Source organism: Macrotis lagotis, chromosome X, assembly GCF_037893015.1.
Source record: "Macrotis lagotis isolate mMagLag1 chromosome X, bilby.v1.9.chrom.fasta, whole genome shotgun sequence".
Classification (NCBI taxonomy): Eukaryota; Metazoa; Chordata; class Mammalia; order Peramelemorphia; family Peramelidae; genus Macrotis; species Macrotis lagotis.
In genome coordinates this window covers 268,690,865-268,715,623 of record NC_133666.1, presented here as the reverse complement: position 1 = coordinate 268,715,623, position 24,759 = coordinate 268,690,865, and the positions used below count along the sequence as shown (strand labels likewise).

The window sequence follows — 24,759 nt, the reverse complement described above, 5'->3', positions numbered from 1 at the left end:
CTAGTTCCTCTTTAAGAAAACTCCCTCAATCAAAACACATCAGCATCTTTTCTCTAGGCTAGAATCTGGGGGAATTGCCTAAAATCCTTAGTGGTTAAGTGACTTGCCCTGAGTTACACAGCCAGTTTGTGTCAGGGCTTGAAGCTAGTTCTTCCAACTTTTAAGTTGGCTTATTTGCCACTTTCCCATGCTAAATTCATGTATCCTTAATAATAAGCAGAATTGAGCTTATTTGAAATATTTAATTTTCTGTTTGAAACATGTATGAGTCTTTTGTTTTTTCACATAATTAGAAATAAAAAGAATGCCATTAGAAGTCAGAAGACTTAAGTTTGATGACCTAACTCTGCTCATTATTTATGGTGTCAACTGAATGCCCCAGGAATCAGATTAAAATAGAATGGGAAAATGTTTAACAAAAATGTATAAGGGGGCTACGTGGCACAGTGGATAGAGCACCGGCCCTGGAGTCAGGTGTACCTGAATTCAAATCTGGCCTGACACTTAATAATTACCTAGCTGTGTGACCTTGGACAAGCCACTTAACCCCATTGCCTTGCAAAAACCTAAAAAAAAAAAAACCCAAAGCAAAAGAAAATGTATAAAAATTTAATACCACAGTAGTGTTGATTTGTGGTTTTCTAAGTCAGTGTGCTTGTACACTTTGCTTGTATCCATTCAAAGATCAATTTCTATTTGAGTTTGACTTATTGATTTACCTCTGTGGGCTTCAGTCTTCTCATGTAAACAATGAGAGGATTAGATCAAAAGATTTCTGATTCAAAGATTTTCTGCGTCTGCCATTGTATCATTCAATGAAATTCTACTTAAAGTTAACTGGTGAAAAAATTTATTGGTGTTTTTATGTTAACAAATTAGCGAATGTTTTCTTTTAACTGGTATTTTAAAATGTGAATATTTAATCGAATGTTGAACACATCATTTTAGTGTTTTTCTTATAGTTCTCTATATTACTTGGGAAACTACATTTTTATAAGCTCTGCACTTGACTAGATTGTATTCTGATGGAATGTAAAGTCCTGTATTTCTACCTCAGTGTCCCTAGCACAGTGGTCAGCTCTTAATAAATAATAATAATTAATAAATGCTTCTTAATTGATTAATTCTAAAAACTTTGACAACTTATTTTGTGGTTCTCTTAAAACATAATGAATCTCGGGGCAGCTAGGAGGCACAGTGGATAGAGCACTGGCCCTGGAGTCAGGAGTACCTAAGTTCAAATCTGGCCTCAGACACTTAATAATTACCCAGCTGTGTGGCCTTGGGCAAGCCACTTAACCCCATTTGCCTTGCAAAAAAAAATAATGAATTTCTTAAGTATAATTTCTGTTTATCACAGAACAAAAATGATGTTGAAAAACCTTTTTTTATAATTTTATGCTAATAGAAATTTTTATTCATGTAGATTTCTTCTGGTGAATATATTCAAATGTCTGGTCGAGCTGGAAGAAGAGGTATGGATGAGAGAGGAATAGTTATTCTTATGGTGGATGAAAAGATGAGCCCAACGGTAGGAAAACAACTATTAAAGGTAATTGCATTTTGAAACAAAATTTTTTTGATATATGCTTTTTAATTTTAGTACATTTGAACTTCAAATATTCCAGATAAAGTATGCCAGTTCTTACCAACAGATACTTTGTTTTTACTATTTGAGTGCCACTTACAAAAATGAGGAAGCATGTCTATCTGATCAGCTGAAATGCCAACTTAAAATATTTTCCCAGTCTGTTTTATCCGGGGGATTAGTGTTTTGGGTTTTTAGGTGAGAAGGCTCACAAACTTGTTCCTTTGGTCTAAAATGTCTACTGCTATTTGGTACACTATAAATCTACCTCTCAGACATTCATTTGACTTAAACTGCAAGTACCCCAGGATAGGTTGGCCTTAATTCACACCTTCTTCTAAATTGAAGACCCATCTATTGCTGTTTTTGTGTACAAAGTTACCTAATTCTGTTCACTTCACTTTTAATCAATTCATAAAAGTCTTTGCGGATCACATTGAAACCTTTCCCTTCTTCATTTCTTATAGCACAATAGTATTTCATCATATTTACATACCATACATTGCTCAGCCATTCTTGAATTAAATGACATCCCCTTAATTTCCAATTCTTCACCATAGTGTTGTTTTCCTTTACTAAATTGTACTGTTTGTGTCAGTTCTTTTTCTAATTCTGCTCATTTCGTATGTCTTTGCCTTCCCAAGTTTTTCTGAATCTTTCATTTCATTATTAGGATGCCATGCTATTCCATAATATATTTTATTTGAACAGTTTATTCAGTTAATCTTCAAATGATTGGCACCCACTTCATTTCCAGTTGTTTTTTACAACAAAAAGTACTGATATTTTTGCAAATGTGGACTCTTTTTATCAATCTTTACCTTCCATCATTGATCATTGTCTTTTCTGATCACATTGGCCCATCTGAGAGGTGTGAGGTGGTATGTCAGCGATGCTTTATTTTCATTTCTCTAATCAGTAATGATTTAGAGCAATTTTTCATGACTATGGATAGCTTTGATTTCCTCATCTGTGTATTCCCTTTGCATATCCTTTGGCCATTTGCCAATTGGTCAGTGGCTTTTTTTTTTTTATAAATTTGGCTCAGTTCTCTATATATTTTAGTAATGAGTCCTTTGTCAGAAATACTAGTTGTAAATTGTTTTCTAATTTATACTACATTTCTTTTTATCTTGGTTACACTGCTTTTGTTTGTGCAAAAATGTTTAATTTTATGTAATCAAAATTATCTAGTTTGTTTTTAGGGATGTTCTCCATCTCTTCCTTGATCATAAACTGCTTTCTTTTCCATAGATCTGATAGGTAAACTATTCCTTGATCTCCTGGTTTGTTTATTATATTCTCTTTTATGTCTAAATCCTGTACCCATTTTGATCTTTTCTTGGTATGGGGTGTGAGGTGTTGGTCTAATCCAAGTTTCTACTTTGCTAAATTCCAATTTTCCCAACAGTTTTTATCAGCGACTGTTTATACCAGAAGCTGGACTCTTTGGGTTTATCATATGGCAGAATGCTGTAATCATTTTTTGCTATCTCTTTTAGACCTCTTCTATTCCACTGATCCACCACTCTATTTCTTAGCCAATACAGACAGTTTTGGTGACTGATGCTTTATAATATAATTTTAAATCTGATAGTGCTAAGCCACCTTCTTTTCACTTTTTTTCATTAAGTCCCTGGAAATTGACTTTTTATTTCTCCATAATGAATTTACTAAATTTGTAAGTATTCTTTAAAAATAAAATCATTCTTTCAAATCCAGTAAAATGAGCCTACGTCCTGTGACATACTGTCCTTCTGTACATACTGAACAGAGGGCAGCCAAATAGAGGTATTGTCACAGTTTAAAATCATAAGACATAAGTATGAATGAATATTGGCTTCTCCAGTTCTTAAAGATGTGACTTTCATTTTAACTATTGACAATATTGTATGTATCGGTTCACATGTAAGTATTAATAGTCCCAGTGGTTATAGGACTAATAGAATAAAACTCATTCATCTTTATTGTTTTAAAGCCAATCTTTCAAATTAAAACAACACTATGCTAGTACCCACATTTAGCAAATTGGTTAATATGACAGAAAAGAAAATGACAAATATGGAGTAGTTATGGGAAAATGGAGCACTGATGCCAGTGGGTGAAGTTATATACTGATTCATCCATTCTGGAGATTAATTTGGAACTATGTTCAGAGGACTACAAAACCATGCATACCCTTTGACCAAACCAATACCCTAAAGAGATAAAAAACCAAAAAGGAAAAGGACTTACATGTTCAAAAACATTTATAGCAGTTCTTTTGGTGGTGGCAAAGAACTGGAGGTTATGGGGATCTCTATCACTTGAGAATGTCTGAGCAAGTTATTGTATATGATTAGGGTGGGAATACTTTTATACTCTTAAGAAATGATGGGCAGGATGTAAAGTGAAACAAGCAAAACCAGGAGTGCTTTCGTCCCCCCTTTGGCTTTTTTGCAAGACAATGAAGTTCCATGGCTTGCCCAAGGGCAAACAACTAAGTAAGTATTACATGTCTGAGTCTAGATTTGAATTCACGTCCTCCAGCCTCCCAGGTCAGGGCTCTGTCCACTGCACCATCTAGCTGCCTTCTTCAGGAGAACATTGTACATAGTAGCAGCATTATAGTACAACAATTAACTGTGAATCAACTTAGGTAATCTCAGCAGTACAAAGCATTTATGATGAAGAATGTTATCCATCTCCAAAGAAAGAAGTATGATGAAGAATGTTATCCATCTCCAAAAAAAAAAGAACTGATGGTGCCTTAATACAAATCAAAGCGTACTTTTTCTGTTCTTGCTATATTTTCTTGTTTATTTTTTCTTTGTTTATTTTTCTTTTTTCTCTGTATTTTATTTTACAACATGCCTAACGTAAATTTTTAAAAACCCAATATCATCTGTGATAAGCCTGTATATTATATTGAAAGAACATTGACCTTAGGAAGTCAGCTAGTAAATAACAGTAATAATCCAAATATGAGGACCATATGAACCTTTGTAAAGAGTTTTCAAATCACAGCAATTATATATATATATTTAAATACATACATTTTTGTACATATACACATCCTTGTGTTCTAACATGTGTTTATGGAAGTATTTATGAAAAATTAATGTACTACCTATATGTTTTTCATTTGCTTTGTTTTCTGGGGGGGGGTGCAAGGCAGTGGGATTAAGTGACTTGCCCCAAGGTCAGACAGCATGTCTGATTCCAGATTTGAACGGAAGTCCTCCTGACTCCAGGGCCGGTGATCTATCCACTATGCCACCTAGCTGCCCCCCCCCATGTGTTTTCCTCTAAAACACTATCAGATTATATAGTATAATTCGATAGATGTTTAAAATGTTTCACTTTTCTGTCAGTGATTGGCTGAAAATGTTACTATAGCTTTATTTTAAAAATTGACAGTATTTGATCTCTCTTAGGGGTCAGCTGATCCTCTCAATAGTGCTTTTCATTTGACTTACAACATGGTTCTGAACCTGTTACGTGTAGAAGAAATTAACCCTGAGTATATGTTGGAAAAATCCTTTTACCAATTTCAACATTATAGAGCTATTCCAGGAGTAGTAGAGAGTAAGTATGAAATCATTTTGTTACATTGTCTTTTCATAAACAGCATGATAACTGTATTTGGTTGCATTTGTAACTTTCCTTTATTGGATGAGGACCAAGAGAGTTGTGAACAGATTTCAGCAGGGTCCATAAATTTGGGTTGGGTTTTTTTTTTTTTTTTTTGCTATTTCAACTAATTGGCTCAGTTATCCCATGGTTTTTTATTTTATCTGTAAAAAACATTATGTGGAAGGAGTTGTTTGCTTATTAGTGGGCTAGATAAACCTGAAGGAATGAAGGTCCATGACACAAAAAAGATTATGATTCTATATATCCTTAGGTTTTAGATATTGGTGAGAAATTAGGAAAAATGAAGAAAGGTAAAATAATATCCATTTGTATCATTACTTATTAACTGTGTTTTTTTCTGAAGTAGACTTAACGTTTTTCAATTTTAATGTTTCTTTAAAGGGGCCAGAATTATTTCTTTTCACATTTTGAAGTCACCAGACACAACTGTCCTAAGAATGGGATTTCTCTTAGAGGCCTTTCTTTAGAGCAAAGAGCCACACATAGTGCTAAGTTCTGGGAGTGCAAATGCAGGCAGTAAGACAGTGCCTTTGTCACATAGTTGATAAGATTCATAGGTTTTTGCTATGTAAAGGTAAAAGGGACTGGCAATCATACCCTCTTAGTAAAGAGGAAAGCTAGGTGAAGTCATTTGACCATTTATTTACATAAAGAATAAGTAGCCAAACCTAAACTTAAATTCAGACATTCTGAGTCTAAATTCAGTGTTCCTTCCTTCTGTTACATGAAAACAACAAAACAAATTGTTCTGTCAAACAATAGCAAGGTGATTTTCAAGTGCCAAATAATGACTCCAGGGAAAAGCCTGTTGATTCTCTTTGAAAAAGTAGTTTTGGGGCAGAGCCAAGATGGTGGCGTGAGGGCAGGAATTCCCAGAAACTTGTTTCCCAAAAAAAACTCCAAAAACTGTCAAATTATGACTAGCCAAAATTTAGAGGGGCAAACCTACTGAAAAACTGAGTGATACAATTTCCCAGTCCAGGACACTTAAAGTTCTGCAGGAAAAGTTTGTTTCACTGGGGCCGGGGGTTGGACAAAGCCACTGCAAACACAGCCAGGCCAAGGGCCTAGATCTCTGGGGATGTCTGGGTCTGTGTCAGAGGGGTTGGTTTCCAGACCTCCTGGCACAAGGACCACTGGGAACAGCTTGAAGAGGTGGTGAGAGTACTCTGCCACATCAGACTCAGTGTGGAGCAAGTGCCAGCCCCAGAGCAGCCCTGCAGTGGGAATTGGGGAAGCCATCCTGCACCTCTAGAGCACAGCCCACAGATAAGGGGGTCAGGGAAGACTGCAGAGGTCTCTCCATTCTCCCTGGCGCAGGACTTTGCTATTTGCCCACACTTAGATCCAAGTTGTAGTTTGGGCTCCCACACCACCATATCTGAGCAGGGACCCTCCTCACAGCTCTAGGGCAGAGGGGAGGGCTTGTGGTCATCCTCATACCAGAGCCCAGGCAAGAGAGCAGTCAGAGTCTCTCATAAGACCTTGGAGGAACTGAGAACCCTATGGGGCTTCCCCAAAACCCCCAAATCCTTGGAAGTGTGGTAAATTATCATAAGCTGAGGAAATGAGCAAACAAAAGACAAAAATAGAATCTGACCCTAGAAAATTACTTTGGTTCCCTGGAAGATTCAGAAGATGACAAAATTGAAGCCTCTGTACTCAAAACCTCCAAGAGAAATAGAAAATGGGCTCAGGCTATGGATGAGCTCAAAAAAAAACTTTGAAAAGCAATTAAGGAAAGTAGAGGGAAAATTGGGAGGAGAAATGAGAGTGATGCAGATAAATCATGAAAACCAAATCAACAGCTTGGTGAAAGAAATAGAAAAAATACTGAAGAAAATAAGATGTTAAAAACCAGTGTAGGCTAAATGGAAAACGCAACACAAAAGGAAATGAGGAAAAGAATGCCTTAAAAAAAACAGAATTGGCCAGCTGGAAAAGGAGATAAGAAAAAACTCTCTGAAAAAAACAAACTCATTCAAATGCAGAATGGAACTAAAGGAAGCTGATGATTTTACAAGAAATCAGGAAGAAATAAAACTAATCCAAAAAACCCAAAAAATTAGAAGAAAATATGAAATATCTAATTGGAAAAAGAAGTGACATCAAAAATAGATCCATGGGCTACCTGAAAGTCATGACCAGGAAAAGAGCCTAGACTTCATTTTTCAAGAAATAATGCAGGGGCAGCTAGGTGGCGGTGAATAGATCACTGGCCCTGGAGTCAGGAGTACCTGAGTTAAAATGTGGCCTCAGACACTTAATGATTACCTAGCTGTGTGGTCTTGGGCAAGCCACTTAACCCCATTTGCCTTGCAAAATCCTTTAAAAAAAATAATACATCAAAATTGCTCTGAGATCCTAGAAGCAGAGGGTAAAATGGAAATTGAGGCAGTTCACCAATCACCTCCTGAAAGAGTTTCCAAAAGAAAAACTTTCAGGAATATTAAAGCCGAAGTTCAAAACTCCCTAGTCAAAGAAAATTCTAAAAGCTGTCAGAAACAAACAATTCAACTACCGAGGTTCCATAGTCAGGATTATACAGGATCTGGTGGCATCTACATTAAGGTCTCTTAGGGCTTGGAATATGATATTCAAAAGAGCTTATATAGATGGGCACAGGACGGAGCAGAATATAATGACATAATATAGTAAAAAGATGGAGTCAATGGGTGGAAAGTACTGGGAGGAAGAAGGGGCTAAGATATTTCACATAAGAGTCAAGAAAAAGCTCTTTTTCAATGGAGTGGAATGGGGGAAGGCAAGGGGGAATGAGTGAACCTTTATTCTCATCAGAAATGTCTCAGAGAAGAAATAATACACATAGTTAATAGGTATAAAAATCTATCTTACTCTAGAGTAAAATGAGAGGAAAGGGTTGGGTTAAGGGGGAAATGGGGGAGGGAAGGGGAAATAGGTGATAGAAGAGAGCGAAGATCGTGAGAGAGGGTACTCAGATACAACACACGTTTGAACATGTTCAGGGTGAAAAGAGAGATTAGGAATAAATGAGAGTGGGAAGGAAAAAAATGGAGGGGAAATACAGCTAGTAATAGCAATTATTGAATAGCAAAATATTGAAGCAACTTCTTTGGTAGACTCATGATAAAGAAGGCAATTCATCCTAGAGACAAAGCCATTGGAATCTGAACACAGACTGAAGTATATTTTTTTTCCCTCTCACTATTCTTGAGGTTTCTCATCTTTTGTGGGGGCGGGGGGGTTATGCTTACTCTCACAACAAGATTATTGTAATAATATGAAATAAACTCCAAAACAGAATAAGGACAAACAACAATAGACAAAAGCCAAAAAAAAAGAAAAAGTTTCAAAAGCTACATATTAAGTTATTCTTTTAGTCTACAAAGGCAGAAACTGACACGAATTATTAGTAGTAATATCATTTTATATAAAGCATACTGACATTTTATAATGTGTTCCAGGGAGGTAGGTTAACCAGATTGGTGAGCAATAATGGTGGTAGTAATATAAAGTATTGATATTTGACTGAATAAACAAAAGACCTTCCTAGTCATGGATTTTTTTAGAGAAGGAAAAGGACAATCTTGTGAGATATATCTTTAGATGTAGACAGATAGATAGATAATCATTTTCCAGATGAGAAATTAAGACTCAGGGGTTAAGTGACTTAATGAGTAAGGGTCATACAAGTTAAGATGGGATTTATACAGTTTTTCATGACTTCAAAGTTAGTATTCTATTCAGTACACCCTAACCCTTGTTTTCAGGCTCTATTAGCATATCATCAGAGATAACTTAGTTTGAGGTAGGGAAAATTACAAATTAAATGGGCATAAACATTGGGGCACCTTTTCATTTGTCTTTTTTAATCCTTTAGAGACTTTGCCTTGAATAGGGGTGATTTCATCATCCCCCCCTTCCTAAGAGCTGATCAAGGGGAAATTATCTTTAAATAAACTCTATAACTCTCCTTTTCTCTTTGGGAGAGATAAGGTGTCATTGAGCCAAGGATTTGTTCTAGCTGATAGACTGAGGACTTTTTACTGTTGGTGTAAAGTAAGGCATACCTGGACTAGATGTAACTTCTGCCCATTTTCACGTCCCCTAAAGCACAGCATCAGTGACATATGGGTCATCTTTGGACAGAGTACTTCTTTTCCAATGGGATAGAGGAGTAGATATTAAAAATCTGGGGTGTTAAGTTTGTGAAAATTTCTATTCTCTTCTGAAAAAACAGCTTATAAATTGACTTCAAGAGGCAGTAATTACCTCCACTCTAAAACATTTACTAATTTTTCCAAGTTATTACTACCTTTCCTCAAATTATTTGCTTTTATACATACCAATGTCCTCCTAACCCTCCAGTGTAAGGTCAATCCTAGAGATTATTTCATTTTTTTTTTTTATTATTTCAAGACCTTACTTGATATCTTACATGTGATATTTACTTATAGTAGCTTTTTGAATTGGATTCCCAATGAAAGAAATAGAATTGTAGATGGGTCTTAGAGGGTTTTTTCCATATTTTTTCACATAGTATATATATTTTAATTTACAGAGGTGAAGAAACTAGAAGCACAGTACAATGCAATAGCAATTCCCAATGAAGAAAGTGTAGTCATCTACTATAAAATAAGGCAACAGCTTGCCAAACTGGCTAAAGAGATCGAAGAATATATTCACAAACCAAAGTACTGTTTGCCATTTTTACAGCCAGGACGATTGGTAAAGGTAAGTTCTTAATTGCTCTATCCCAATAAAGATTATGCCCCATAATTTTAGTAATAAAATTCTCTCATTTGATAAGGACAAAAATGGGACTCATGCCTATTAATCCTCTATATTTTTAGCAATTATTAGTTTAAGCAGAAAACATTTGCCTTTTAATTTTGAAGATATTTTTATTGATTACTTTAGGTTTTGTGTTGCATGCTTATTCTAATGTATTCCTCCCCCTTTTCTGGAGAACTATACTTTAAAAAAAAGTCTTAATTTTATTTACAGGATTGTATACTGTAGTCCCCTACATCAACAGAGAACATGGGTAATTGGGAAGGGGGGGAAGAGGGAATGAAAGGCAGGGTTGGTTTCATATTTCTTTGTTAATTTTCATGACTTATGTATCCAACCCTAACATCTCTGCTGACTTGTGGTCTGGCATTTCTACTTGCCTATTAGTTATCTTGAATGGATGTCCTGTACACATCTTAAACTCAACTTGTCTAAAACTGAATTCATTACTTTCCCTTTAAACCCCCCCCCCCCTTCAAACTTGCTTATTGCTTTTGAGGGTCCTTATCCCTACAGTTATTTCAACTTCAGAACCTAAGAGTCATCTTTGATTCCTTCTCCCTTCTTCCCCAAATCCTCTTCCAAGACCTGTTGATTTCTCATATATATGACCCTCCATCTTTCCTCTAACTTTACCACCAGGTAAGTGGTGCTTATCACTTCATGCTAAGCTAGTCCCCTGCTGGTTGGGCTACTTGGGCTTCTTCTCACTCCAAGGCATCTTCCAAATTATCTTCCAAAAGTGTGCATCTGACTCCCATCCTCCTCCCGCCCTCCCCACCTTGTCCATTCAGTAAAACTCCAGTCTTTTTACACCTTACACCTTCCCTCCCTTCTCTCCCACCTCCATCCCCCAACCTTGTACTCTACTATCCAGTGGCCATCTTGTGAACAATTTATTCCATCCTTATTGGATGCTCCCATCCTCATTTCTGCCTTGTGGCTTCCCTGACCTCTTTCAAGTCTGAGCTAGAATTTCACTGATTTAAGGACTTTTTCAAACCCCCTTGATTCTAGTGCTATCCTTCTGTTAATTATTTCCAGTCTATCCTCTATATGTAGATTGCACATTGTTGCTTGAACATTGTCTCTTCCTAAATAAACTTCTAGGAAAAATATATCGAGTTATCTGAAAGATTATTTATTAGATCAAGTTGGATTTATATCAGGGATGTAAATATCATTAGTGGAAACAATTAAGCAAACAATAGAATTATATAATGCTTGTCCTTCATTCTCAAAATGGTCCGGAGGTGATGTCATGACAAATATATGAATTGGATTTGAATTGAGGAAGTGCTGTGCTCAGTCTCCAGCCTCACTTTCTCCTCCAGAGCCATCTGGGTTTGGTGGCCAGATATGAATCAGTACAACTGCGGATGGCTCTGGATGTGAAGCAGTGCGGGTTAAGTGCCTTGTCCACTCAAATAGTAAGTGTCAAGTGTCTGAGATTGGATTTAAAGGCCCATCCTTCTCCCTTTGCTCTATCTATTGTGTCTATCCATTAGCTGCCAAAATTCATAAACAAACATGTGATTTTAACAATGTACAATAGGAAAAACCTTGACAAGACACAGACTCACTTGATGCTTTTAAAAACCTCCAAAGAAAAGTAGACATAGAACATTTATTTAATTTTTTTCAGTCTATCTAAAACCAAAAATTCATATTTCATAGAAAAACAGTTGTTTTCTCATTAAGTACAGGTGTTAAGCAAGGATACTCCTTCCTCAGTTTTTTTTTACAATATTCTAAGAATGCAAACAATAGTACTGAGGCAAGAGAAAGAAATTAAAGCCATAAAGCTAAATAATGGTTTACTTAGAAAATCCTAAAGAATCAAAAAGGAAATTGATTAAGATAGTATCTATAGTAAAGTAACAAGATACAAAATAAACATGTTAAATTTGATGTTTGATAACATTTCTACATAATAACAAAAATTATCAGGTAATAATAGGTCTCATTTAAAATAATTATAAAATATAGACTCCCTGGAATGCCTATGCCACAAGCATCTTCATCTTAAATCAGTTCCTTTCCCACTCTTTCCATCTTCCAGTTAATATAGAAACATGACTTCTCTCTGATGACATATCTTCCCTGTCCATTCTTGGCTCTCTGATTGAAGCTGGGGAGTTGGAAGACCACCTTCTCCCTATCCTTCCTTCTCAGTTCTCTTCCTTACTACTTCACCCAGTAACCTCTCTTCCTCTAAGGTTTATGCTACTCATATCTCACTCATATACTCACTCAAAATCTTGGTAGCTATTTTCCATATCCCCTCATCAATTTTTTTCTTTTCTCAGTGAGTTCAATACTAACTTAAAATTTTTCTCTCCCTCCAATTCCTACTCTCATACCAGGGATCTTTCACATACATATTGATTCTCCCTCAAATATCTGAACCTTCTATGAGTTTTTTTCTACATCCCAATCCGGCCATATTGAGATGGATCATAACCCTCAATCTTGCCCTCACCCACAAATATACCATCTACCATGTACAAGAGTTCTCAAATCCCCTTAAACCAGCCATAATCTATTGGCTTTTTTCCTGTGCCTCTGCCTTTCCTTACATAATCCTATTCTTCATCCATAACCTTTAAATCCTCTACCAGACTATCTCTCCAGTATTAACCACTCTCTTCTTTTCTCCACATCTTAACTCCTTGGTGAACCACTTCAACTTTACATTGTTTTCTTCGCTTGTGTCCCTTGTTCCTTTATATCACTTAGTACACCCAGCCAATCCTCAGCCTCAGATCTCTCCCACTACTTATCCTCTTCAGTTCTACCCACATGTTGCTGGACAAAAGTGAAGAAAATCACACAACTATTCTGACTGGGTTTATTACAAATATTTGTTATGTAACCATATCTGGACCCTCAACTACTATTCCTTCCTTATCATCTCACCATCCTTCTCTCCACATCAGCTCTTCCAAACTTTTCACTCCTCAAAAAAGTTTCAAAGCTATTAGCTGAATTCTTAGCCAGAAAAGAGAAAATCAATAGTGGAAGAAAAAATAATCATTTCATTTACATGAAATGTAATTTTTTTTTTGTAGGAGCAAAATTGATTCAGCTAAAATAAAAAAGGGAAGTAGATCAAAGGAGACTGCGCACATCATTTTATCAAATATTTAACATGCTTGAAAACCAAGATATAAACAACTATGGTATAATAAAGATAATAGAATTGTATAAACTTTTATAAAGGTTATTCTCATAAACTGTTTTCAGGTGAAGAATGAAGGAGATGATTTTGGTTGGGGAGTAGTGGTGAATTTCTCCAAGAAATCAAATGTTAAGGTAAAATATGACCTTTGATTAGGAAAATAGGTATATAAAGTGATGAATCAAATATTTCAGGCATGAGAATCCCATAGTCTCCATTTTTAAAATTTCCTCAATAACCAATATTTTTACAAGAAAAATATTGTTGAAAATTTAAATTTTTTTTACCTTAATTGAATTTTGAACCTATATAGACTTTCATGTTGAGATACAAAAAATTATAAAACTTTGTGAAACATTTTAATACCTTTCTCATTTGTAAATAGTAATTAGAACTTTTTAATCACTTTAATGCTCCTGTGATAGTAAACAAAATTTTCCATTTAAAATTGTCAGTGAATTCTATATAGTTCCTTCATGTTCCCATCATGTGTTTTAATTCATGTATGTTTTACTAGGATGTTCCTCACAGAACCAATGTAACCTTGGATTCTGAGTCTACTCAGCACAAATTTTGGCAGGTTCTACCAAAATAAAAAGCCACTGAGTAGGGACCTGACAATATACTGTATCTATTATCAGAGGACCACTTTTGCTAAGTTTGAAGAAATAAATAACTGGAATCTTGGTGGTCAGGTTTATGTGATACATTATTTTGGACCAGAGTAACTCATGAGCATCATCTATCTAAGACAAAGGGCAATTTTTCTACATCTAGAGGGCACTCTCACACTAATTGAATCACAGTTGTTTGGAAATATTGAAATGTTTTTTTATCCAGAGTTTAAGTGCTTTTTTTATAAAAGGATTTCATGTTCACATGGAGTTGTAATAAGATATTTAGCTTAATAGTGCCACCCATCCAACTATATGATCAAGCTAGAACAGTATAATCACTTAGAGAATTATAATTTAAGGTAATCAAGAGAACAATTTAGATTGTACCATCCAGAGCAGAAATACATTACCGACTTTAATCTTATTAGAAGTCATAGCTTTTCAGTGAATTTTGCACTACTTCTATATTATGTCAGTTATTTTTTTTTAAATGTTACATATAGTTCATTGACATCCTCTCTCTCTTCTTTCTCTAGCCCAATTCTGGTGAATTAGATCCTTTATATGTTGTAGAAGTACTTTTACACTGTAGCAAAGAGAGCTTGAAAAATTCTGCTACTGAAGCTGCTAAGCCAGCAAAACCTGGTGAGAAAGGAGAAATGCAGGTTTGTTTTGTTATTTATTTTAGGCTGATCTGTAAGCACTAATTTACTTGTACTGTTGTCTCCATAGAGCATACTGAAATGATTTAAAATTAAAAAGTGAGTTTCTTAATTGGTAAGAATGTTAGCTTTGATATTTTGTGGATTAATGTATAAAGGGGCTTATGTAATATTGCTATCATGGTGAATAAAAACTCCAGGTTTGGTTTTGTTTTTTGTCAAATAGAGTGATTTAATGTAATATGTAATAGCAAAAAAAAAGACTTAAAAAAATACATATATATGTTTTGCATGTGAACTTTTTAAACCAGTGCTTTATTAGTTCATGGTTTATAATTTTAGCATTGAAAATTACTTTAGAAATCTTCTACTTGAATCCCCTCATTTTGCAGATAAAGAAATAGACTCAGATGTCATGACCTGTTAAAGATTTTTCTAATGCCAAATAAAATTTGACCAATATGTGATGATGGTTTTGAATTTTGAAATATTTTGTTGAAGCCAACCCCCCCACCTGAAATGTTTGGGAAGGTGGGGTTGTTTCATTCCTGTAAAAATGGCATTTTAGAAAAGTAGAAGAATATAACTCATAAAAGTAAATTCCCAAATTAAAAAAAATTTGTTAGAAACTATTTAATTTGTATTTGGTTCATATTGTATACTGATCCTAGTCCACCATATTCAATGAATTCAAACTTGATTCATTATTTCTGACATTGTACGGGTTATAATCTCTTTAAAAGCATTTTTGAAAAGTTCTGTGGACTTAAATACTACTCACTGTCCTAATGATTATTAACACTCTTTAAATGTAGTTATGCTGGTCATCAGGCAGCAGATACCAGACCCTTTTACATGGAAACTCATCAGTCACAAGTTTTAAACATTGGATTGACTTTAGGTTCCCATCTGACATTTCTAGAATTTAAACACATTTTAATAAAGAGGTAAGATTTGTGTTAGAAGACCCGAATTAACATCCTGACTTTGCCACATCCTACCTGTATGGCTCTGGGCAGGTCCTTCTTGGACCCTCTCAGGTTCCTCAGATTTAAAATGAGGGATTGGATTAGATCCTACTTTCCTAGAAGCTTTTCTCTGAAGCACTTCCTTTGATACTCCTTTCATCCTTAAACAGTTTTGGGAAAGCTTTTAATTGACTTTTTAAAAAATTTTCCTTACCTTAAACCTAAATCTACCCATTCTACCCATTGTTTCTAGTTCTGTCTTCAGTATCAAGCTAACAAAACCACTAATTATTTTTCTTTTGTATGACAATCCTTCAGATATTTATAGATAGCTATTATTTCCACCCACAGGAGTTAATGGCATTTTAAAAGGGAAAGATCATTATTAAACCTCAAAATGAGATCCCCAGTGGTCATCTTATGCTGTTCTCAACCTTATGTATCTCATCCTTTTCTAAATCCTACTAGCAAAAGAAATTTATAATTTTTGTTATAATTTCTCCGTTCTTCTAAAATCCTGTATAGAGCTCTGAAGTTAACATTTTAGCATCCTCAACTTATTTTAAGGGGAAGAAAAGTCAGGAATGTTGCTTTCTTGAAATGGAAAAACATCTTTAGGGGAAACTTTCATTGTAGCCACTAGCTTGGATAAGAAGAGGGTGGTGACAAAAGATGTCAAGAATCAGAAATGACCCAAAAACTTTGGATTCTAAATTTTTAATCATCAGCCTCTTTCCCTCTGATTTTTCAAAATATAAAAGGAGGATAACTTTTCTAAATTGAATGTCTATATTAGTCTCATGACAGGATTTACTATTTCAGCATCCCTAACGATGTACAGAAAGAACATTCTGGCATATGATGGAATATTCCATCACTTTTTTCCTTCTTTTGCGAACCTAGAGTTATCGTTCACACATTATTCAACCCTACTGCAAATGAATCATTGAGCTTTACAAAGTTTGAATAAAACATAATGACCTTAGATTAGAGAAAAATTTTTGTCCATATGTTAAAATAGTCATATATACTATATTATCAATTTTATAGAATTGGGTTAAAAAGTAACTTTTGTAAATTAGTCATGTTCTTTTAGATTGTAGACAAAACTTATTATTGTAACACCTAGATTATATTTGTTCATCTTTTTATGAATTTGTTTCATTCCTGAAATACATTCTTATCCTCTTCCTGCTTAGAAATCCCACTCAAGTATTATGCATCATCCAGTTACCAGTATCTACCCTCTCCCAACTCTTCTGTATTTCAGGTGTGTCCATTAGACAACTTTCTCTACTCTAAACCATGATCTTCATGTCACACCCATTTTGGAAGAAATAAAGTAGCAGGAGTGAAGAAACCTTGTCTATGACTACATTAGGGTTGGCTACTAGTTGATAGGCCAGCTCCATTTCCATGATCTCTGGGCTAGTGGAGGCAAATTACTCTTGGCCATAGGCATTGCCCAGGTATCTTTGTGCACTCTTCAGAGACTTCTAGGATGAAAAATCACCTGTATTTCTTGTATTTAGCCTGTACCATGTAACCTTGAACAGTAACTTGCCATCAGCCATCACTATCCAGAAATTTTCAGTGGAATTACCCTCATTCTTGCCTAAAATCTTCCCCACCTACTCACCTGCTTTAGCTACAGTTAGATCCTGCCTTTTTGTCAGATTTCCACATGAGTGGCATCAGAAATATTAGTTGTGGCCTCCCCACCCAAGCATTATACAGATCAACTAATGAAGTTTTTGTTGTTGTTGTTGTTGTTTTGCAAGGCAAATGGGGTTAAGTGGCTTGCCCAAGGCCACACAGCTAGGTAATTATTAAGTGTCTGAGACCAGATTTGAATCCAGGTACTCCTGAATCCAGGGCTGGTGCTTTATCCACTGTGCCACCTAGCTGCCCCCAACTAGTGAAGTTTTGAAAGAGAATGGTGACAGCCCATATGACTATTCTTAAAAATAGGGTTGTCAACAAAATTGGGTACTTTAAGGATGCATTATTGAAGGAGGCATTATGTCTGCCTTCTGTCAGTCGTGTGTGTGATTCCTTGAGTGCTGCTATTGTTGCTATTTACACACTTAAAGATGATATAATTGTCTTTCTGTTTATATATTTTTTCAATTTGATTATAAATTCCTTTTACTACAGGGAGTATGTCTTAAAAGTCTTCATATTTTTCATAGCTGTTGTCATAGTTCTTAGATTTCTAAAACCATATATTTAAAACTGGAAGAGACATGAAAAACCATATAGTTTTAAGCATAGCTACATTGTTGACTTTCTTTGGAAATCGTATTAGAGTTCTGTTATTCTGATAATCATATAATAGAATCTTGTGCTGTTAGGTGGTTCCTGTCCTAGTACACCTTCTGTCTGCTATCAGCAGTGTTCGGCTTTATATTCCCAAAGATCTGAGGCCAATTGACAATCGACAGAGTGTGCTGAAATCAATACAGGTACACATTTTTGTTATTAGCTAATTTTTATAATACTTTTAATTTCTGTAAATTGTTAGAAATTTATATAGTGTCTTTTTAAAAATTTGATTACTTTTTTTAGGACACTGTAATGATGTTCAAGGATATTACCACCAATAACATTATCCCTTGAAATAAAATTTCTGTATAGAATATGAAAATTATTTTCTTTTCCTGATTTTTGTAGCATAAATCACAGTAACTTAGTAGATAATTTATCATAATTTCATCATCTAACAAACATTTGTCAAGTTCCAAGCAGATACACAACCTGGGTATTATCCTAAGGGATATATACAAAGTTTAAAAGATGCAGTAGATAGAGTTCCAGACCTGTAGTTAGAAAAATGTTATCTTCCTAAGTTCAAATCTGGCCTAAAACAATTATTAGCTGGGTGGTCTTTTGGGCAAGTCACTTAACTCTGTTTGCCCTGGTTTCCTCATCTGTAAAATAAGGTAAAGAAGGAAATGGCAAACTACAATACTGTAGTAGCAATTGAACAAAACAGCAACCTTATCTATATTCAACTTAGTCTCATAACTGTGAGACTTTGCACAAATCACTTCTCCATGGTTTCTTTTTTTTCACCTGTAAAATGAGGTAGTCAGAGTAGAGGAAGTGCAAAGTCTTTCAGAACTATATAATGTGTCTCCCCTGCTTTTTTAAAAATCAGGATGATGTTTTCCTCAGGCTAGATTGGCATCTAACATGTTCTGTGTACTTTTTTCAAACCACCAGTTAAGGCTTAGTCATCTCATCCGCCAGATCTTTCAGAACCCTTGTATATTTTTTTTATTATTTTAATTTCCTTATCTCTGAAATGCCCTTTCCATCTTCTCAACTTAACCAACCCTTCTCTGTGAAGCTTCCCCAGATAATTTTATTCTATTGTGTTATACCACCTTTGAACTCAAATTTCTTCATTTATACCTCATTTGACAATCAGTGCCTCCTACTTTTTACTTTTATTTAATTTGCCACTGATATATATGGTCAGTCCTCAATTTTCTTCTGATCAGTGTTTCTAGAAAATCGAGCGAAAGTAAAAAATGCAAATGTTGAGACATTGAACCTATGGGAAATAGGGGACTAGGTTCCCATAATTACCATAAACTACAGTCTTTCCATAGAGGTTGATAAAAATAGTTGTATACAGTCCTAAATATACAACATTAATTCTGATAAATAGGTACTTTTCCAAACTTGGAAACCGTAAAATAGCCCATAAAATACAGTATACAAAATAAAATAGGAAACACGAACTTTTTTCTCACTAGTAATTCCCTAAAATTCTGTGAACTTTTGTATTAACATTTCAGTTAAAAAACACATTGATTTCAGACTGTATTTTTCATAAAATATGAAATCTACAGTACTATAAATACTGTGTAGCAAATAAATTTCTTAAAACTAAAACATGTTTTAATCTGAATCTTACTTTCCACTGTGTCAGAAGATAGCATGAGGACAGTGTGCTGTATACTATACTGCTCTAAACCTCTCTATCTAGACTGGCCTCTAAAAACCATGGGAGAGGTTCTTCTTTAGGGTGACCAAGACCACTCTATGAACTTTCACACATCATGCCTTTTCTTTTTCCTCTACTGTCCATAGTCACTAATATGCACAGTTAACAATGCAAAAGTGAAAATGAGGTTACTAATAAAATCATTTGAATGTTTGAAGTCACAAAATTTAATTTCATGATTGTTGAGGATTGACTGTAGTTCTTATATTATCACTTATTTTTTTGTGTGCCTGTTTGTCATCTCTGCAACTATAGCAACATTTTTTCTCCTCTATAATGTAATGTATAAAATACAATAAATGTATTTTAATGTAATTATTTTTACTGATTTTTCATGTATTATTAAAAGAAAACATGTTTAAAATTATTGATTTTTACTGTTATATTTAGAATTCCAAATTTTCTACTTCCCACTCTCCATATCCACTATATACAATGATGTCCCACTTTTTCTCAGTTTGTTTTGTATCAGTTCGTATGGATTTTGGCATGTTTTTTCTTAAACCATCCCCTGGTGATTTCTTAAAAACTGCTCTATCAGGGGTGGCTAGGTGGCGCAGTGGATGGATAGAGCACCAGCCCTGGAGTCAGGAGTTACCTGAGTTCAAATCGGGCCTCAGACATTTAATAATTACCTAGTTGTGTGGCCTTGGGCAAACCACTTAACCCCATTTGCCTTACAAAAACCTAAAAAAAAAGAAAAAAAGTGCTCTATCACAGTTATATGCAGCCATTTCCAATGGGGGGATATCACAACTTATTCAGCCATTCCCCAATTAATGAGCATCCCCTTCCAATTTTTTGCCACCTCACAAAGAGCTGCTAAAGTATTTTTGAACACGTAAGTCCTTTTTTACGTACCTAGTAGTATCATTGCTTGGTTAAAGGATTACCCTTTGGTCCTAGTTCCAGCTCCATCAGCAATTCTATTTTTACCTCATCCCCTCTTGCATTTAGCATTTCTGATAGGTAGTACCTATCAGATTTGATTTTTATTTCTCTTAATTAGTACTGATTTAGAGCATTTTAAGAAAAATGGATTTTTGAATTCTTTAAGAGTATTTAGTAACAAATTTTTGAATTTTTTTTTTTTTTTAGGAAGTTCAGAAACGTTTTCCAGATGGTGTTCCATTACTAGATCCCATTGATGATATGGGCATACAAGATCAAGGACTTAAAAAAGTCATCCAGAAAGTAGAGGCTTTTGAACATCGCATGTATTCTCATCCACTTCATAATGATTCAAATTTGGAAACGGTTTATAAGCTTTGTGAAAGAAAAGCACAGGTATTACAAACTTTTTACTCTTTGTTGCATTTCCTTTAAACAATATGTATGATTTGATGAATGTCAACAAGCACTCATACTTCACTTGCTTTTTTACTTTGAATCTCCATTGCTTATCACCCATTATGTAATCATTAACTTGGATTTTTAAAAGTATGATTCTAATGAACCATGAGGTAGTTCAAAAGCTGTTTTGTTTGTCTGTGTCCAGTTTTGAAATTCCTTCTGTTCTATTCAGCTATGGGGATACATCTTTTGACAAAATCTGCAAGAAAATTAGAAAAATCTCTTGTGGGAAATCAGATATAGAACATTAACTGATATTATATGCCAAGAGAGGCTCCACATCATTTAGATATAAAAGTCACATTAAAAACATATTATAGAGGGGCAGCTAAGTGGCACAGTGGATAGAGCACCGGCCCTGGAGTCAGGAGTACCTAAGTTCAAATCTGGCCCCAGACACTTAATAATTACCTAGCTGTGTGGCCTTGGGCAAGTCAGTTAACCCCATTTGCCTTGCAAAAACCTAAAAAAAAAAAAAAGATCATAGAAGCAAAATAAACATTTCAGATCTGGATAGAGGAACAGTTTATGACCAAACAAGAGATAGAAAGGGTCAACAGTTTATCACTATCCTTTTTTATTAGGACTTGGTTTTCTGCCATTATAGTGTTCTCTATCAAAGTTGAATAGAACTCAAAACAGAAATAATCCTGATAAATATATGTATGTCTTTCTATTTCTCTTGTTTGTTGCATCAAGTCCATAGAAATTATTTAGGTATTATCTTAGATTATCAAATAAAATCTGATTAGACTGTTTCACAGCTTAAATAACTCATAATGATAGTTATAATCTTTAATATTAAGCTGCCTCGAGTAGATTTTAAACATATGTATAGTCTGTTGTACTTGCTACATAAGTGTGTAAATATACCTTAATTCTATAATAGCAAAATTTTTCTAGAGCATCAGTCATAGTTTGAAACAATAACAACATATTTTTAAATCTATGAGAATAAGCTACCTGAGTGGGAAAGAGAGAAGTTCAAAGGATCAGGATATAATTTTCCTTATTTCTTGAATATACCCCCTTCTCTTTGATACTGCTACCACCTTGATACAAGCTTTCATCACCTCTCATCTGTACTATTGCAATAGGTTGCTGGTTGGTCAGCCACCAAAGTGATCTTCCCTAAAGCACAAGTCCAAACACGTTCTCCTCCTGCTCAGTAAACTCCAGTCATCTCTAGGATCAAATACCAAATCCTCTTTGATGTTCAAAGCTCTTAATAGCCTGCCCCACTCTCCTCCATCTTTCTGATCTTTGCAAATCTTGTACCATCTCTCCTACCTCTTCCCCAACTTCCTCTTTGATTCAGTAACACCAACTTCCTTACTGTTCCTAGAATAAATAGTCCATGTCTTAGTCTCTGGACATTATCTCTGACTGTTCTCTTTCATTTCTTCTTCCTGACTTCTTAGTTTCTTTCAGAATCCTTCCTTGTACTGGAAACCTTTCTCAACATTTGGCGACCCCCCCCCCAATTCTGGTATCCTTCCTCTGTTTATTATCCCTAAAAGTGATAGTTGGTAGTTGAATGTTGTATCTCTCCCATTAGACTTTTAGCTCCATAAGGGCAGCAACTGTCTTTTGCCTTTTTTATGTATCCTTAGAGTTGAGTTAATCACACTGTCTAGCATATAATAAGTACTTAATAATTGCTTTTTGACTATTTACTCTAGTTTGTATTCTGTCACCAATCCATAAGACCTATGCTCCAGGGCAAGTACTTCCAAAAAATAAATGATTCAACTTCACCAAAGAGCCAAGGCATACATTCTAAAAGTCTGGTATGAAGAGGTCCCAGAGGAGAGGAGCAGGGAAGTGATAGCAGCAGAATGCCTTGGGAGGGGCCAACTAGATAAAGATTATGCTTGGATGAGGGTTGGGGATATGAGGGATTCAATAAAAGGGATTCAAGTCGCTATGTTCCTGCTGGTTAGGCTGATGAATGACTAGACTTGACTGCCATGACCCTAATCTTGGGAGCTGCCTTTTTATCACCAAAGCTATATTTATCCAATGCTGTTTGAGTCATCTTCGGCTCATATTCTCCTTTTGTATGCCTTCTTTTTACCTCCCTCTGAACTAAATTTCTCAGATACATATGCCATCTTTTTTGTCTTCATTTGCCATAACTTTATTATACCCCTCTTTTCATGAAGCTTCTTTAATGAAATGTGTCCAAACTTATCTTCATAGGTAACAATAATCTAATTATTTTTAATTAGTACAATAATGACCTAGTGAATTTAACCCCCTTTGTTGCTTTGATATTTTTAGATTGCTGTAGATATTAAATCTGCAAAGCGAGAACTAAAGAAAGCAAGAACTGTCTTACAAATGGATGAACTTAAGTGTCGGAAACGTGTTTTACGAAGGCTGGGTTTTGCTACATCTTCTGATGTCATTGAGATGAAAGGACGAGTGGCTTGTGAGATCAGCAGGTAAAATGAATTGCTTTTTTTGTACATCTAATTTTGAAATGGCATAAATTATTCTTAATCAGAAAGAATGTGGGATAATGATGACTCTATATGTTGAGTATTATGCCTAACATGTAAGCAGTAAAAAGATGAAATTTTCTTTGGTCAAGAAGTAGTGTAAAGCACTTTCAGTGATCTATAATGACCTGGAAGATTTTAATATCAAATTTTATGTGCAAAAGATAGCTGACCTTTTAAAATGAAATTTTGTTGATGTCCTTTTTTTCCCATCACCAAAATTTTCTCTATTATCTCTTCCCTTTCTAGAGTGCTCTCCTATAAAACAAATAATAATTTTTAAAACAAATAATATTTTTAAAGACAGGAAAAAGAAGAGAAAAAATTAAACTGATCAATACCTTGTAAAAGTCTAACTATATGTGCAATGTACCACACTTTTGAACATAGCAACTCTCCAGAAGGTTAGAATAGGGAATGTCTTGTCATCTCTTCTTTTGAGCTCTCTTTGGAGTTATGCTTGTTCTTTATAATTTCGCAACATACACTTTTGAATTTTTTTAAAGGTTCTTTCCCTTTTCACTGTATAATCATTGTGTATATTTTTTTTTCTTGACACTAAACTGCCTCATTTCATCTAAGTCTTTCTATGTTTCTCACTCTTCATCTTTTTCATCATATCTTATAGCACAGTGGAATGTAATATTCTATTACATTCATGTATCACATTTTTGTCTTTCAAGGAATAGTTTGTTTCCATTCATTTACTTTTACAGAAAGCATTGGTATAATTATTTTGTTTCTTTGGAGACTTTCTTAATTTCCATGGCCTCCATAACCTGTCCAACATTGACTTTTTCATCTTTTATTATATTTACCAGTTGATAAGGTAGCAAATGAAACTTCAGGGCTGTTTTGATTTGCATTTCTGTTGTTGATTTTATATGTTTGTTAGTATTTTACAAATATTTTGACAAGTCTGTTCATATCCTTTGATTATATATTAAATAATGAGCTCTGATTCTTACATCTGTTAATAGTTTATATCTTAGTTATACATTTATTAGAGAAATTTGATACAAGGAGAGTTTTCAATTTTATGTAGTCAACATTCTGTTTTTTTCTTTTATAATTACCTCTTCTTCCTATTTGGTTGAGAATACATCTCCTTTCCAAAGCCATGAAAGATATTTGATCTATCCAGTTATTTATCTATCTTTAGATAGATGATCATCTATGAGTAGCTCCAGGATCTATCTATAATCTTGAATATTTAGATTACATACATATCCAATTGGGTGTCCATGTGAAGTTTCCCTAGAAATTTTTATTAAAATAGAATACTTCTATGCAAATAATTATGTTTCCCATTTTATGGATCATTATATTGTTGAGTTACATTTTTTTTCTGATTCTCCCCTGTCTAGCTTGTTCATTGTTCTATCTCTATTTCTTAACCTCTACCAGAGGGTTTGAATGACTACTGCTTTTTAATATAGAGTGCAGTCTAGAAGTGTTA

General features: G+C 34.6%; 1 protein-coding gene across 3 annotated transcripts in view; it reads left to right on the top strand.

The window, feature by feature from the left end:
• Window positions 1–24,759, top strand: part of MTREX (Mtr4 exosome RNA helicase) — a 91,797-nt gene that overhangs the window by 40,539 nt on the left and 26,499 nt on the right. For all 3 annotated transcript variants that reach the window (XM_074206558.1, XM_074206556.1, XM_074206557.1), the window contains 8 exons: window positions 1,427–1,552; window positions 5,005–5,155; window positions 9,768–9,940; window positions 13,247–13,315; window positions 14,335–14,463; window positions 17,783–17,893; window positions 20,542–20,730; window positions 23,080–23,243. In XM_074206558.1, coding sequence (XP_074062659.1) covers window positions 1,427–1,552; window positions 5,005–5,155; window positions 9,768–9,940; window positions 13,247–13,315; window positions 14,335–14,463; window positions 17,783–17,893; window positions 20,542–20,730; window positions 23,080–23,243 — 1,112 coding nt within the window. The remainder of the gene's footprint in view (window positions 1–1,426; window positions 1,553–5,004; window positions 5,156–9,767; window positions 9,941–13,246; window positions 13,316–14,334; window positions 14,464–17,782; window positions 17,894–20,541; window positions 20,731–23,079; window positions 23,244–24,759) is intronic.